Below are 15,375 nucleotides of genomic sequence, written 5' to 3'. Positions count from 1 at the left end.
GAATTAATCCGGCTGCTTCCATCTTCTGTCACATCAGCAATAAACACTAGGGACGCAGTGCCATTGTAAGCCATGCATGCCCATGCCATCACACTGTCTCCACCGTGTTTTACAGATGATGTGGTATGCTTCGGATCATGAGCCATTCCATGCCTTCTCCATACTTTTTTCTTCCCATCATTCTGGTACAGGTTGATCTTAGTTTCATCTGTCTGGGTATATGCATATGATGTTGCCATTTCTCCTTTTGGCACATCATGGGATGTCAGTTGTGGTTTGTGGCTATTTATGCATTTGAATGTTTGGTCTTTACATCCTAACCATTCACTTACCTGATACCATCTGAATACTCCCCATTACCATTAGACATATACTCATTCACTTGTGCTTTTTTACTATTGATATGCTTACCATCTGACTGATACCAACAGGGTTATTATGCTGCCTGGTAGCTACACTTAGTTGTATCATTACACATTGTGTTACCATCATAAATTGCATTAGCAAATAATACACTGTGTTGTCGCTACCCATTTCCTTTACAGGGGCTTATTATATAATTTTAATTTATTTTACACACATGTTATATTTCTGTCACTCGTTTTTCGGCGTATGCATTGGTTATTATTAAAGTTTTTTTATTTTTGCATTGTAGGCTATTAGATATTTAACCATGGCGTGGAGGTACAGCTCAACCCCGTTATAGCGTGATCCGCTATAACGCGGTTTGAGCGTGGACCCCGAATTTAAAAAAAAAAATTAAGTTTTTTTTTTTACACACACTCACTGCACACTGCACACACTCACAGCACCCTGCACACACAGCACATTGCACACAGCACACTCACAGCACACTGCATACACTCTCAGCTCCCTGTACACACTCTCAGCACACTGCACACACTCTCAGCACACTGCACACACTCTCAGCACACTGCACACACTCTCAGAACACTGCACACACTCTCAGCACACTGCACACACTCTCAGCACACTGCACACACTCTCAGCACACTGCACACACACACACGCACACAGCACACTGCATACACTCATAGCACACACTCACAGCACACTGCATACATTCACAGCACACTGCACACACTCACAGCACACTGCACACACTCACAGCACACTGCACACACTGACACACACACACACACACACAGTCTCACACAGTCAAATACACACACACACACACTGTCTCTTTAAAGGAGCTTGCTCTCGCAAGACGGAAGCAGAGACAGGGAGAAGAGCTGCCAGATGCTGGGTAAGTGCTGTGTGCTGTTGCCACTGCCCCACCGGGTCTGGGAACGCTGGGAGAGTTCTCAGCTTTCCCCCTCCGGCGGACAAGGTACCACCACAAAAAAAAAAAACATGTGGCGGCCATTTTTTTCCCGCGACCCTGTTTATAACGCGGTGGTCGCGGGTGGCCCCCGAGGACCGCGCTATAACGGGGTTAAGCTGTATATGGTCTTTTCAATTGGACTTTACCTTATCATTTTGGACATACTGTTGCAGCCCCTTTTATTCTGCTATATCTCCGAATTTTTTCGGGGATGTTTTCCGAATGTCACGCACTTCGCCGCGTTCAGCCGCATTCATGGTGAGACAGCGCTAATACAATTAAACCACCCGCGGCGCCTAAAACGGCCGGAAGATGCCGCATCTGCCTGCGGTTTTAAAAATCGCGCTGAAACGGCCGCACAAGGCTGAAGGCGGCCGCCACTGTACTAGACATCTGGTGGATATTGTATCCTTGTGCATTAATTTATACATCTATTGGGACTTTTAAAGTTCCTCTTGTGGATATTATACCTTTATGTAATTAACTCTGACCATTTCCTTGAGTGCAATGAATAGGGGACTGCTGTGACTTTGTCACTTTTTTCTGTAGTTTCATATGTTATTTCCCCGTGCACCAGGTTTACTCTATATACTATTTGATATTTAGGTTTGAGCAGTATCCCATGCTTTTTCTTCCCTTCCAAGACTGGCATGGCTCGCAGCACGCCAAAAGTATCAATCCCCTAACTGCCGAGATTCTCCTAGCCCTATTCGCTGCCCGGCAACATGTGGTAAGCCCCTGAGGCTGCTGGGACTTGTAGTTCCCCTGCGGAGCTTAGGTGTCATGGCCGCGCTTGTATGCCTCCTGCGCATGCTCGAGGTGTACCAAGATGGCCACCGCGCTATTGTGACCCATTGCGCATGAGCGGCTTCTTACAAAATGGCGGCGCCCTGCACAGGAAGCCACCGTGGACCTCCTGGCAACCTGGTCGCCCAGCGCAACCACCATGCACAGTCATCCACCTCACGCAAAAACGAAGAACAGCAGCAGCACACTGCCAGGGAGCTGACAGTGCGGTACTGTTTTCTTCTTTTTTGCGTTAGATCTTCACATCAGTGGCTGGACACGCCATCAGGGACTCGTGGGTAAGAAATCAGCTTTATTTTTCAATGGTCACAAGTGTATGCAATACCAGTTTTAATTTAGTTTGACTCTAATGAGTTAAACTACAAGTGGATTGATTTTTCACCTTGCTGGTTCACTTCAGGGGACAATTTATTATCAACTGACTAGTAATTCACTTATGCTATTAATCTAGACCCACTCCATAATAGAGCATCACTCCAGAGTCTGTATTTATATCATTGATTAAGGACGATATATATTCCTTACACTTTGGAGCACCCACTTTACTATATTCACATGTGTCCCCCTCATGCAGCCCGGAGGTAAGAGGGGGACCTGGCTACATGTATTTTGCACCAATTCTGAGAATAGCGTTAGGCACCATTGTCAGTGTGAGTATACATGACAGACAGACACACCACAGGAGAACAGATACACACAGAACATGCAGCCACAATCCTCTCCTCCCTCTGCTCACACCTTCCTCCTGATGATGCTGCTTCCTTCTCTTCTTGGTCCCGTCTCCCCAGATACATTAATATTATTTTAATTTATTTATAATGCACCAACATATTCTGTAGCGCTGTACAAAGGATTGGAGGACGAAAACAATAAAATAACAAACATAAACATTCATTGTTACAGTAGATAAGGAGCATCCTGCTCCAAAGAGCTCACAATCTATAAGGAAGGGTAAGTGGAAACAGAAGGTACAGGGGGATAAGAAGGTTGGTGTGTGTTGGATCGCTGCTTGTTAATTGAAGGTTTTGGCGTTGCAGAAGTAAGTGGGATTATGCTGACGTAGAACTGTGAGAGCAGGTAATGTGTGAGGATGGAAATGCTTCAATATGCATCTGAAATATTTTATCTAAGACCAATAACAGAGCAACTGTAACAGCAGAAAATGGCTGTCACACCAAAGGCGCGGCCCAAGAGTAAATGAAGTCAGCTACACAACACACAGACCACTACAGCACACATGCAGTGGGAGAGGCTGACAAACTCCAGGTCTTTGAAGTTGTCTCTCTTCCTCGTGTTAACCCTGTCCATGCTGACTTAATGGACAGGAACAGTTAAGGTATATTGGAGAGACCCCCCTAGGGGGCTGCCTTTTGTGGGACTCAGGTGTTATTTCCAAGAGAATCTGAATTAGAGAGAAGGAACACATGCTCCTGATACCATCTCCTTATTGGCTGCTGATTGGTAATGCAGTCAGTCAGAATGGAGGAAACTGCCCAACCCCCTAACAACTGCCCTGCTTTCTCAATGCTCCTCATCCTTTTCATCCTCCCACGTCTCCCCAGGGGGCGCTAAACCCCTGCTGAGAAACACTGTTTTTGAGGATCACAATAAACTGCCTGGGTTTCTCTAATCTGTCTATCAATGTAATCAGAATATTCCTGGAGTCGTTCCACATATCAGACACTGGTAACTTTTACCACTATGTTGCATTGAAGGGAATAAGATAGTACTGTAAAGGAAAGATTGAAATACTCTTACCCATTTATATCAGGATATAAACATACAAAACAATATTCATATTATTTCATATCACAGTAGGTTTCTGAAAAGTTTAGCTCCAGTAGGATTTACAGCACACAAATGCATCGCGAGGGGTTATCTCACAGTATACATTCCTGTCTGATTCCCACCACAAGGAGCCAGGACATCCATTCTGTTTGGCATTTACTCTGGTTCCTGGTATTGGATGTGGTGACATTTCTTTTTTTTTTAAACATTTTTTTCCTTTATTGGTGTCTTTTGATGCACTGACAGGTATAACAATCACAACATGGCAGAACAATTTGTCAAGAAAAATACGGGCACATAACAGGGAGGTATTTGGAGACACACAATAAACCTTTTTTCCATTTACAGTGGTGAAAAGAGAGGGGATTACAAGGGGCGGGTAGATAGTTGGGAACGACATGGGGAAAAAGCGGGGGGGGGGGATTGTGGGGGGGAGGGGCGCATCGGCCCTCGATAGCAAGGGTTCTAGTGTTGGAGTAGGGCTTGCATCAGTGTCGGGGCCCCTGACCCCGGCCAAGGCTCCCAGGTTCTATAAAATTGAGGCATTCTTTGCCTCAGCATGGCTGCCAGTCTTTCCATGTTCATGACCCCGTCTATCCTTGTAATTACTGTTCTCCTGGAAGGGGCCTTAACTTGTTTCCAGGCCGCAGCGATGCAACATCTGGCGGCCGTAAGGATCGCCGATGAAAGTCTGGCTATAGGGGCAGGGAGGTCTTCAATTGGTTTCCCCAGCACGTAGGTCAGGGGGTCCAAGGGGACCTCCAAGTCCAAAGTCTCAATCAGGAGGCTCTGGATCCGGATCCAGAACCTCTGGATTTCCGGGCATTTCCACCAAATGTGGGGCATGTCGCCCCTTTGACCACATCCCCTCCAGCACACGTCGGAGGTGCCTTGGTAGATCTGGATCAGTCTACTCGGGGTCAGGTACCATTGGAATAAGATTTTGTAGATATTTTCCTTCGTGACTGAGCAAATTGATGTTTTGGTAGCAGCCTCCCAGACATCCTCCCAGTCCTCCAGGTCTATGGGTATGTTAAGGTCCTCGCTCCATTTTTGCATATAGGAGTGAGTGGGTGGGGATTGGGCTGCCTCCAATATTTTGTATACCTCAGAGATTAAGCCCTTCTGATACTCCCCTTTGAGACATAGGGTCTCGAATATGTGGTGACATTTCTGAGGGTCAGTTATACATCTGTGACATTTTGTTTAGCTCAGCTAACTTAACCCACTGTGTTCCAGGAAGAACTAGTACATTTTAGTTATCAAAATCTATTTCAATAGTTCTGTAGAAGGTACCTATATAAAAAGTAAAATAACCCCTGATTTATTTTCAATTTTCCAACAGTACTTCTTTAGCTTGCAGTATATTCCAATTGCAATTAGGGACATGTTTTATTCTACCGGTAATTGAAATGTTCAACCAGTAATGTTAAATTATATTTATGCTATTAATTAACTTCGTTTCTCACTGTGCATTTATTTCCAACAGATAAATCCATGAGCAGAAGTACACCTACAGGAGGGCACACTCCTCTTTGCTCACAAGATCATGTGAATGAAGATAACCGTGTTTTTAAAAGTGATCAAGGAGCAAATTACTTGAGGCAAAATAACCCAAGTAAGAGACAGAGAAAAGCTGTGAGAATTATGACTGAGGAATCAGGCTCATGTAAAGAAGAAATTCCCACAGTTTCCCACATTTATACACTGAAAGAACATGAATATGCATCTAATCATATTAAGAAGTGGGACAAAGGAAACACTAATGCCAAGAAACTACACAAAAATCTATCAGTAATGAAGTATAAGTGCAGTGAATGTGGTAAAAACTTTAATAATAAATCAGATTATACAATTCACCAAAGAACACACAATACAGAAAGGTTGTATAAGTGCTCTGAATGTGATCAATGTTTTAATAGTAACTCAGCTCTTGTTAAACATCACACAATTCACAAGGGATTGAAGTTGTTTCCATGCTCTGAATGTGGGAAATGTTATTCCCGTAAGTCAAAGCTTGTTATACATCAGAGACTTCACACAGGAAAGAGACAGTTTGTTTGTTCTGAATGTGGGAAATGTTTTTTGTGGAACTCAAATCTTGTTGCACATCAGAGAGTTCACACAGGAGAGAGACCATTTCTTTGCTCTGATTGTGGGAAATCTTTTTCCATTAAATCTGATCTTGTTAGACATCAGAAAAATCACACGGGAGAGAAGCCATTTGTTTGCTCTGATTGTGGGAAATGTTTTTCTCCGATGTCAAGTCTTGTTGCGCATCAGAGATTTCACACAGGAGAGAGACCATTTCTTTGCTCTGAATGTGGGAAATCTTTTTCCATTAAGTCACATCTTGCTAGACATCAGAGATTTCACACAGGAGAGAAGTCATTTGTTTGCTCTGAATGTGGGAAATCTTTTTCTCAGAGGTCAAATCTTGTTGCACATCAGAGAATTCACACAGGAGAGAGACCATTTGTTTGCTCTGAATGTGGGAAATCTTTTTCTGTTAAGTCACATCTTGTTAGACATCAGAAAACTCACACAGGAGAGAAGCCATTTGTTTGCTCTGAATGTGGGGAATGTTTTTCCTCCAGCTCAAAGCTTAATAAACATCAGATAATTCACACAGGGGAGACCAAGACCATGTGTTTGCTCTGAATGTGGGAAATATTTTTTCCATAAGTCAGATCTTGTTAAACATCAGAGAATTCACACACACGAAAGAAACTTAATTGATCCTAATGTGGAAAAATGTTTTACCCACATTTTGAAGCTTGATAATGATCAGAGACACCACAGAGTTTAAATATATAGCATTAAAAATGTCACAGAGTCATGGATTTTTGCTCTCAGAAAGATCATTAAGGGCCTTATGTGATGGAAGAAACTCTTAAGGGTTATGCTCAGCCTGTGGCCAATTTTTCCATCAAGTACCTTCATTTTGGAGAGAAATAGAAGTAAAAATGTTTTTTAAGTAGGGTATTGCTTTTTTGTATACTGTATACCCTCCCCCTACTCACATCCAGCAGAGGCCCTCTGCAGTGTTTCCTCTGTCCTGTGCCTGGCCCCTGCCATTTGCTTCATGACACCTGCTGAGATGAGGCCTTTAATGTTTCCTAGATCTCAGGCAAAGTGGCACACTTGTTTATGGAATCAGTATCCCCTTCCTGTCTGGATTCCCTCTTATTTTCACATTTCTGTTATGTGCGGGTAACTGACCCAAATGTCCCTGTAGGTCAAAAAAGCCCATAGGGAACATTTGGGCAGAAAATCTTTAAAATTCCCTTCCTGTCTGATACTCATCCACAAAGAAGGGAAAGACCCCAACCATGCCACAATTATAGATCAATTTCTTTATTTAATACGGAACTCAAGATTTTTACAAAAATTCTAGCTAATAGACTGAACCAGCATATCCCTAAATTAATACACCCAGACCAGGTAGGTTTAATACCTCAACGTCAGGCGTCTGATAATACGAGGCGAATACTAAATTTGAACCACAAAACTAACCAAGATTAGGTCCCCGCCATGGTTCTCGCACTGGACACAGAAAAGGCGTTTGATAGGGTGAACTGGAAGTTCTGGGGGGCCGTCTTGTCCCGTTTTGGCATCCAGGGAGGGTTTCTCAACTTGATCAAAAGCCTGTACAGCTCCCCAGTGTATAGGGTCCAAAATGCAGGGTTTTCATCTGATCCAATTCCAGCCAAGTGCGGCACGTGATAGGGATGCCCACTTTCACAACTCCTATTGCATTATATATAGAACCCCTGACCAGTATGATCAGAGAAGATTCCAATATACATGGAATTAAGCTTAACTCCCAATCCCACAAAATAGCCCTATCCGCAGGTGACATAATATTGTCCCTCCCAAAGCCAATGAGGTCATTTCCAAACCTCTTCCATATATCCCACAATTCGGGGAACTCTCAGGCTTCATAATTAATAGCTCCAAGTCAGAGGCAATGGGGATAAGATTGCCGAAGGAAACTGTCAGACTGATTGACATCAATTTTGATCTGAAATGGCAAAAATCCTCATTGAAATACCTGGAAAGCAGCTTGACAAACAAAATAAATACATTATATGAGACCAACTACCCCAGCCTCATTAGAAATCTCAAGAACAGTCTGGCTCAATTGTCTAAATTCCCAATATCTTGAATAGGAAGAATTAATTCAGTTAAAATGAATCTGTTACCAAAAATATTATATTTCTTTCGTACTCTAACTATTCCAATTAAAAAAAAGATATCACAAACCTCCAACAACACAAGGCAAAATGTATTTGGAATGGTAAAAAAACGAGGGTCCGATATAAGATTGATATGTACATCTGGCTCTGGAGTCCTATCCCTACCATGTCTGTACTCATATTACAAGGCAGCACAAGTGAGTCAGCTGACATTGTGGCATTTGGAAAGAGGGGAACGGGTATGGGTAGATATTGAGGCAGCAGATACAGGCCCATTATCACATGGGTCTCTATTATGTCTCCCAGCCCATTCCAGATCGAAGGCTTTGGCATCAAACCCGTTGATTTCCCACTCTCTGAATATATGGGATATAAATAAAATGAAACACAAATTTACTTTAAAACACTCAAACATGACCCCGCTATTTGGAAAGCCAGATTTCAAACCTGGATACTCTGGGCAAAGCTTCCACTGGTGGGAAACTGCGGGTATAACCAGAGGGGGGATTTCCTGCTTGACACTAGGATTAATACATTCAATACATTTAAGGAGAGTTTTGGTGCACCTGAAGGGGAGCTATTTAGGTATTGCCAGTTGAAACACTTTGTTAGCTCAAAAAGCCCAGGAGTCGCCTCGTTCAATTTTACCCTTTACAAGTCTATTTGTAGGACAGATCAATTGCACACGGGTTTGATATCACTTCTGTATCAGTACATAATCCCTAGTGGTGCAGACTCAAAAACCCCAGTTTTGAGACAATGGGAGGCAGACATATGTAGGCAAGGCCCTGGAAATGGAGGACTTGGAAAAGATTTGGGACGAGCTGGCAGCAGCCTCGATCAATGTGATTACCAAGGAAAATGGTTACAAGGTTTTGTACAGGTGGTACCTTTGCCCCTCACGGTTACACAAAACACATAAAGCGCCATAGATATACATTTTTTTCACAAAATATATAACACAACATCCCCACTATGTTTTAGAGGCTGCGGGGGTGAGTGTATAATGTTCCACATATGGCGGGGATGCCCCGAGGTGGAGTCCCTCTGGATAAAGACATATGACCTCATATATGACTTGTTGAGTCTAAGAATTGTTCCAAACCCTTGGCAAGCCTACCTTAAAGCTTAATAAATCCCAAGAATATATACCAAAAACAGCATTTAAACTAATTAAACATATCCTAACAGGAACCAGATGCTGTATTGCAGCCTCTTGGAGCCTAAAATGCCCAACTATATTAGAGGTAGAGCAAAGACTTGAGGCGGTCTGGGAACCTTGGATGGTAAGAAACGATCCCTGTGGCTCTAATCATCAAGTGCTTACATTATAGGTATCTGTAAATCCCTCACCGGAGAGGACACACAAGGAAAGTCATAGTTTAAATAAAAATAGCTCATCAAACCATGTACCCAAGAAAAACATATCAAACTGTCACTGACTTTAGTTCACAATTAAGTATGTTTATTTGAAATTACTCCTGAAATGTGCCTAACCTCTTTTGTTTTCATATTTTTGACTTTCTGTATCTTCATTATGATATGTTTTATTGTCTTTAAATGTCCCCATACCTTCCCCTCACCATCTTTCTTTTTGTATCCCCTCCCCCAAAAAATGTATTAATAAAAAAAAAAAAAGCATTCCCTTCCTGGCAGTTTTGCTTCTACTATGGGGAAGCCATTCACTTGCTGTGTCTCTCCTTGGACACCCTGGACCATGCAGTAGCCCCCTGCCTCTGCGCAAAGCCTTCTGTCCCCACGGACTATAACTTCTCATGTCGGTGTATTGGCCCATGTCATTCTTAGAACTTGGTTATTCTGTTGTGTACTGTATTGTGTGGCCAGGGCCGCCAGCAGAAATCATGGGGCCGAGGACAAACGTTTTAAGCAGGGTCGTTGCCCCCCCCTCCCCCCGTGTCGGCGGTATTGCGAGCCACCCTTCCCCCCCCCATTTCACACCTTATGGGCCCCCTCTTCCCATTTCCCATGTATTTTTCTCCCTTTCATCGCACCCCCTCTCACTCGCCCGCCTCGCATGTATTTCTCTCCCTTGCGTCTTACTCATACTCCCTCTTTTTCTCACTCACCCCCGCTCTCCTCTCCCTCCAAGTCAATTACCCCATGCTCACTCATTCCCTCCCCCCTCACACAATTCCCCCCAAAAGATATATACCAAAAAACTGCCCATCCCCAATGCAAAAAAACTTCCAACCCCCAAATACATGCAAAAAAATCCCCCCCCAAATATATACAACCTCCCCCAACCCACCAAATGCATACAAAAAATCCACCTACCCAATCCCATACACACACGTGTATATATATATATATACACTGGCGACACAGTTTATTACACTGCGGCCAGATCCGCAAGCCGGGAGATTTCCCGGCTTGCTAGTGGCCGCCCCTCGGCGTGCCGCGCGTCATAGACGCGCGGTCACGCGTCTTCGGGAGCGTGCGCCCCCTGCACGCGCGTCCAGGGGCTCCCCGAGGGAGCCCTGGTGTCCCGCGATCGCGGGACAGCGGCAGGGGGTTCCGGGGGACCCGGCGGACCCGGCAGCGGTAGGGAGAGCGCCCCGATCGGAGGGCGCTCTTCCGCTGCTTCGGCGCGCGCCCGTCACTCTCGGGCGCGCGCCAGGCTACTGCTGCGGCACAGAACGGGCAAATGCTCGAATAAACTGTGCCGCAGCAGTATATATATACATTACATACATTATTTTTGGTTATTTACATCTGAGTGCTGTTTCCTGACTGCGGAATGATATTGTATGGTGTAATATATATATATATATATATATATATATATATATATATATATATATATATATATATATATATACTGTTTTTAAGTTATCCTTGCTTCATTCATTGTAACATCGCCGGAAGAAGAGATCAGTTTATCTCGAAAGCTCGCACAAATAAAAGCATTTCGTTAGCCACAGAACGGTATCATCTATTTATTTTTTGATTATATATATATATATATATATATATATTTATTTGTGCGAGCTTTCGAGATACACTGATCTCTTCTTCCGGCGATGTTACAATGAATGAAGCAAGGATTACTTAAAAACAGTGTCTCTTGGAATGTTATCTGTGCTGGTCCTTCCCCCGGTGTGGATGAGATTTATGGCTGGAGGTGTCAAAGGGTAACTGAAAGCAAGTGAAGAAAGAGTGTGTATGTGTATCAGTGTGAATAAAAATTAATGGAGAGCCCACAGTATAAACAGTGCTCTACACAAGGTGTGTGTGGAGTGAGAGGGGATATAAATGGTGTGGGTGGGTGTGGAAATGTGAGAGTTTGTAGCACAACTAAAAGTGTGTGTGGATACTATGTGGTCCCTATTGGTGTATAGGGATGGAAAAATAAGGAGTATTAGTATGTGTGAGAGACAGCTGTGTGTGCATACATATAGCACAGTATGTACATACATGGCCTTTAGCGCTCATGGGAAGAGAGTTCGCTAGTGTCAGTAATGACTCATAAAATTTCGATCTCTGTTTAGGCCACTGCTAAGTGTCCCGAACAGTTGCATAAATTTGTATTCATGCAACCGTCTCTCTTTCGGGGTTTTAAGATTACCTTTGAGTATGGCAACCCTCAGATCGTTCATCTTATGGCCAGAGTCAGAGAAATGTTCGCCAACAGGACTGTCTCTTGTTCCGCGTGTGATGCTGTGGCGATGCAGGTTAATTCTCTTGTTTAGCCCCTGTCCTGTCTCACCCATGTAGTAGCAGCCCCCTGGGCATTTCATGCACATGATGAGGTACACGACATTGCTGGAGGAACAGGTGAACCCTCCTCTGATTTTGTATTCCCGATTCTTGTGTGGTATTTGTATTGTGTCCGCTGTGTAGAGCATTGCGCAGGTTTTGCATCTTGCGTCCTGGCATGGTTTTGTCATGTATTATATTTTACACTAATACATTATTTTTGGCTATTTACATCTGAATGCTGTCTTCTGATTTCCTGACCGCGGACTGATTGTGGAATGGTATTGCATGGTTATATTATCTATATGGGACATGCACCTACTACTTTAAGCAATACAGGAGTGCCAACTGATTCTTCTACTATATATATATATATATATATATATATATATATATATATATATATACATACAGTGCTTGACAAATCACCCACAAATCTACTCGCCGAACCAAAAAATCTACTCGCCACCTAGTCCCGCCCCCAACCCCGCCTCTAATCCCACCCCAGCCCCGCATTTTAAAAAAAACAAATGTAATAAATTGAATAAATTCCTAGTAAGAACATTCGTTTTTGACATAAGTTTATTTATTGTATTACATTATACTACAATTAGTTGTGTGTGTGTGTGTGGTGTATGGGAGAGAGAGAGAGAGAGAGGTATGGGAGAGAAAAAAGCTAGATGTGAATGACTAGTTTCCTGCACCCCTTAACTAGTGCCTGGATGCCCCCGCTTCACAATATTTAAAGCAGCAATCCCGCCTGGGATCTTACCTGATCCGCAGACCCTCAATGTCCAGGTACCTCATTCCCGCAATGTTATACATTGGAGGGAATGTGTTCCCTACCTGTCTTTTGGGTTAGGGGGGATTCTGATGTCTCCCGTGTGAAGCTTGAGTCAGATCTGGAAGAAAGCAGTATAGGTTATTTCGGTGTCGTATAGGGCAGTTAAGATATACAGGGTAAATAAGATATCCAGATCCAGATTGTGAGACGGAGAGAGAGTGTGAGAGAGACGGAGAGAGAGTGTGAGAGAGACGGAGAGAGTGTGAGAGAGACGGAGAGAGTGTGAGAGAGACGGAGAGCGAGACGGAGAGAGGGTGAGAGAGACGGAGGGAGGGTGAGAGAGACGGAGGGAGGGTGAGAGAGACGGAGGGAGGGTGAGAGAGACGGAGGGAGGGTGAGAGAGAGGGTGAGAGATGGAGAGAGGGTGAGAGAGACGGAGAGAGGGTGAGAGAGACGGAGAGAGGGTGAGAGAGACGGAGAGAGGGTGAGAGAGACGGAGAGAGGGTGAGAGAGACGGAGAGAGGGTGGGAGAGAGGGTGAGAGAGAGGGTGAGAGAGACGGAGAGAGGGCGAGAGAGAGGGCGAGAGATGGAGAGAGGGCGAGAGATGGAGAGAGGGCGAGAGAGACGGAGAGGAGGGCGAGAGAGACGGAGAGAGGGCGAGAGAGACAGAGAGAGACGGAGAGAGGGCGAGAGAGACGGAGAGAGACAGAGAGAGGGTAACTGTGGGGGGATGGGGTGACTGGGTGGGATGATTGGGGGTGTGGGGTGACTGGGTGGGGTGATTGGTGTGGGGTGATTGGGGGAGTGGGGTGATGGGGTGATTGGGGGTCTGATTGGGTGGGGATTACTGACTGACTGGGTGGGGTGACTGGGCAGGGGGTGGGATGACTTACTGACTTGACTGACTGGGTGGGGGGGGGGGTGACTGACTGGGTGGGGGGGGTGATTGACTGACTGGGTGGGGGGGGTACCTCTGGTGTCCTACACGTTCTCTCGCTCTCATACACACACACAAACACACTCTCTCATACCCATACACTCTCTCTCTCCCTTACCTCTCTCTCTCCTCTCTCTCTCTCTCTCTCTCTGCTCCTCTCTCTCTCTCCTCTCCCATAACACACACACACTGGGACAGAGAAACACCCCGCTACTACCTCCTGCCCCGCGTGGGCAGCGGGAGCACCGGAGGGAGGGGAGAGACACACGAGCCGTGCGGGCACCGGAGGGAGGGAGGGGGGAGAGACACACGAGCCGCGCGGGGCACCGGAGGGAGGGGGGAGTGACACCCGAGCCGTGTGGGCACCGGAGGGAGAAGGGAGAGACACACGAGCCGCGCGGGCAGTGGGAGCACCGGAGGGAGGGGGGAGTGCCACCCGAGCTGCGCGGGCAGCGGGGAGCACCGAAGGTAGGGGGGAGGGACACCCGAACCGTGTGGGCAGCGGGAGCACCGGAGGGAGGGGGGAGAGACACACGAGCTGTGCGGGCACTGGAGGGAGTGACACCCGAGCCGCGCGGGCACCGGAGGGAGGGGGGAGACACCCGAGCCCGCGCGGGCAGCGGGAGCACCGGAGGGAGGGGGGTGTGACAACCCGAGCCACGCGGGCAGTGGGAGCACCGGAGGGAGAGACACCCGAGCCATGCGGGCAGCGGGAGCACCGGAGGGAGAGACACCCGAGCCACACGGGCAGCGGGAGCACCGGAGGGAGAGACACCCGAGCCGCACGTGCAGCGGGAGCGCCGGAGGGAGAGACACCCGAGACGCGCGGGCAGCAGGAGCACTGGAGGAAGGGGGGAGAAACACCAGTACAGTACAGTATATATAAATATTTATTACAGTGCATTAATTCCCCCCCCCCCCCCACCTCAAGGATCTGTCCACAATCCTCTCCATGACCGGATCAGTGCAGGTCTTGTAAGCAGGAGGTGACACAATTATACAGGAGGATATATAGGAGGATGAGCAGCAGACGCACGCGCGTGCGCACCCCCACCCCCCCCCTCCCCCCCCCATTACTTACCCGTGCAGAGAAGGAAGGGCGGCTTGAAGTCCTGGCAACTCCAAACCACGTCACAGCCAGAGGGATTTTTTTTTTTTTCGAGCAGGGGATTTTGTTTTTCCAGAGCAGGAGAAAAGCTACTGGCCACGAGCCAATATCCGATCGCAGCTGGCGAGTTGGCGACCGGGTTTGTCGAGCACTGTATATATATATATATATATATATATATATATATATATATATATATATATATATATATATATATATATATATATATACATATACATTTTATTTCATAAGTATCAATCCAACTTCACTACATACACCTCATCCATTTTTTTAATAAAGATATTTGTGATTCAGATATTTGTGATTCATATTTTAATTGTGTAGATTGGTATTAACATATTGGTTCCTATTGTTGAGATTTGTGAGTCCCATCCGGGTATATACACATTGATTTGTACTCCCAAACATTGGTTTATTTCTAAATACAATAGCTATATATTTATTTATATTGGATACTTAAGCTTCATATGGTTTTTTATTCAAGGTATAAAGAATGCACAAATGCGCACCAGGGATTAGTGGAAGTGGTTTTTTATTCATTAAGTTTATTATTAATGTTACAGTTAGACATCTGATAATACATAGTGTGTGTATATATATATATATATATATATATATATATATATATATATATATATATATATATATACAGTGCTTGACAAATC

General features: G+C 45.2%; 1 protein-coding gene across 1 annotated transcript in view; it reads left to right on the top strand.

The window, feature by feature from the left end:
• LOC142464646 (uncharacterized) overlaps positions 1-15,375 on the top strand; it is a 128,275-nt gene that overhangs the window by 46,391 nt on the left and 66,509 nt on the right. Inside the window, 2 exon segments of the mRNA XM_075568011.1 lie at positions 5,433-6,583; positions 6,585-6,746. Of these exon segments, the coding sequence (XP_075424126.1) occupies positions 5,433-6,583; positions 6,585-6,746 (1,313 nt within the window).

Source organism: Ascaphus truei, chromosome 13 (assembly GCF_040206685.1).
Source record: "Ascaphus truei isolate aAscTru1 chromosome 13, aAscTru1.hap1, whole genome shotgun sequence".
NCBI lineage: Eukaryota > Metazoa > Chordata > Amphibia > Anura > Ascaphidae > Ascaphus > Ascaphus truei.
Note: the sequence above shows the minus strand (reverse complement) of the source record. Positions and strands in the feature narration are given on the sequence as shown.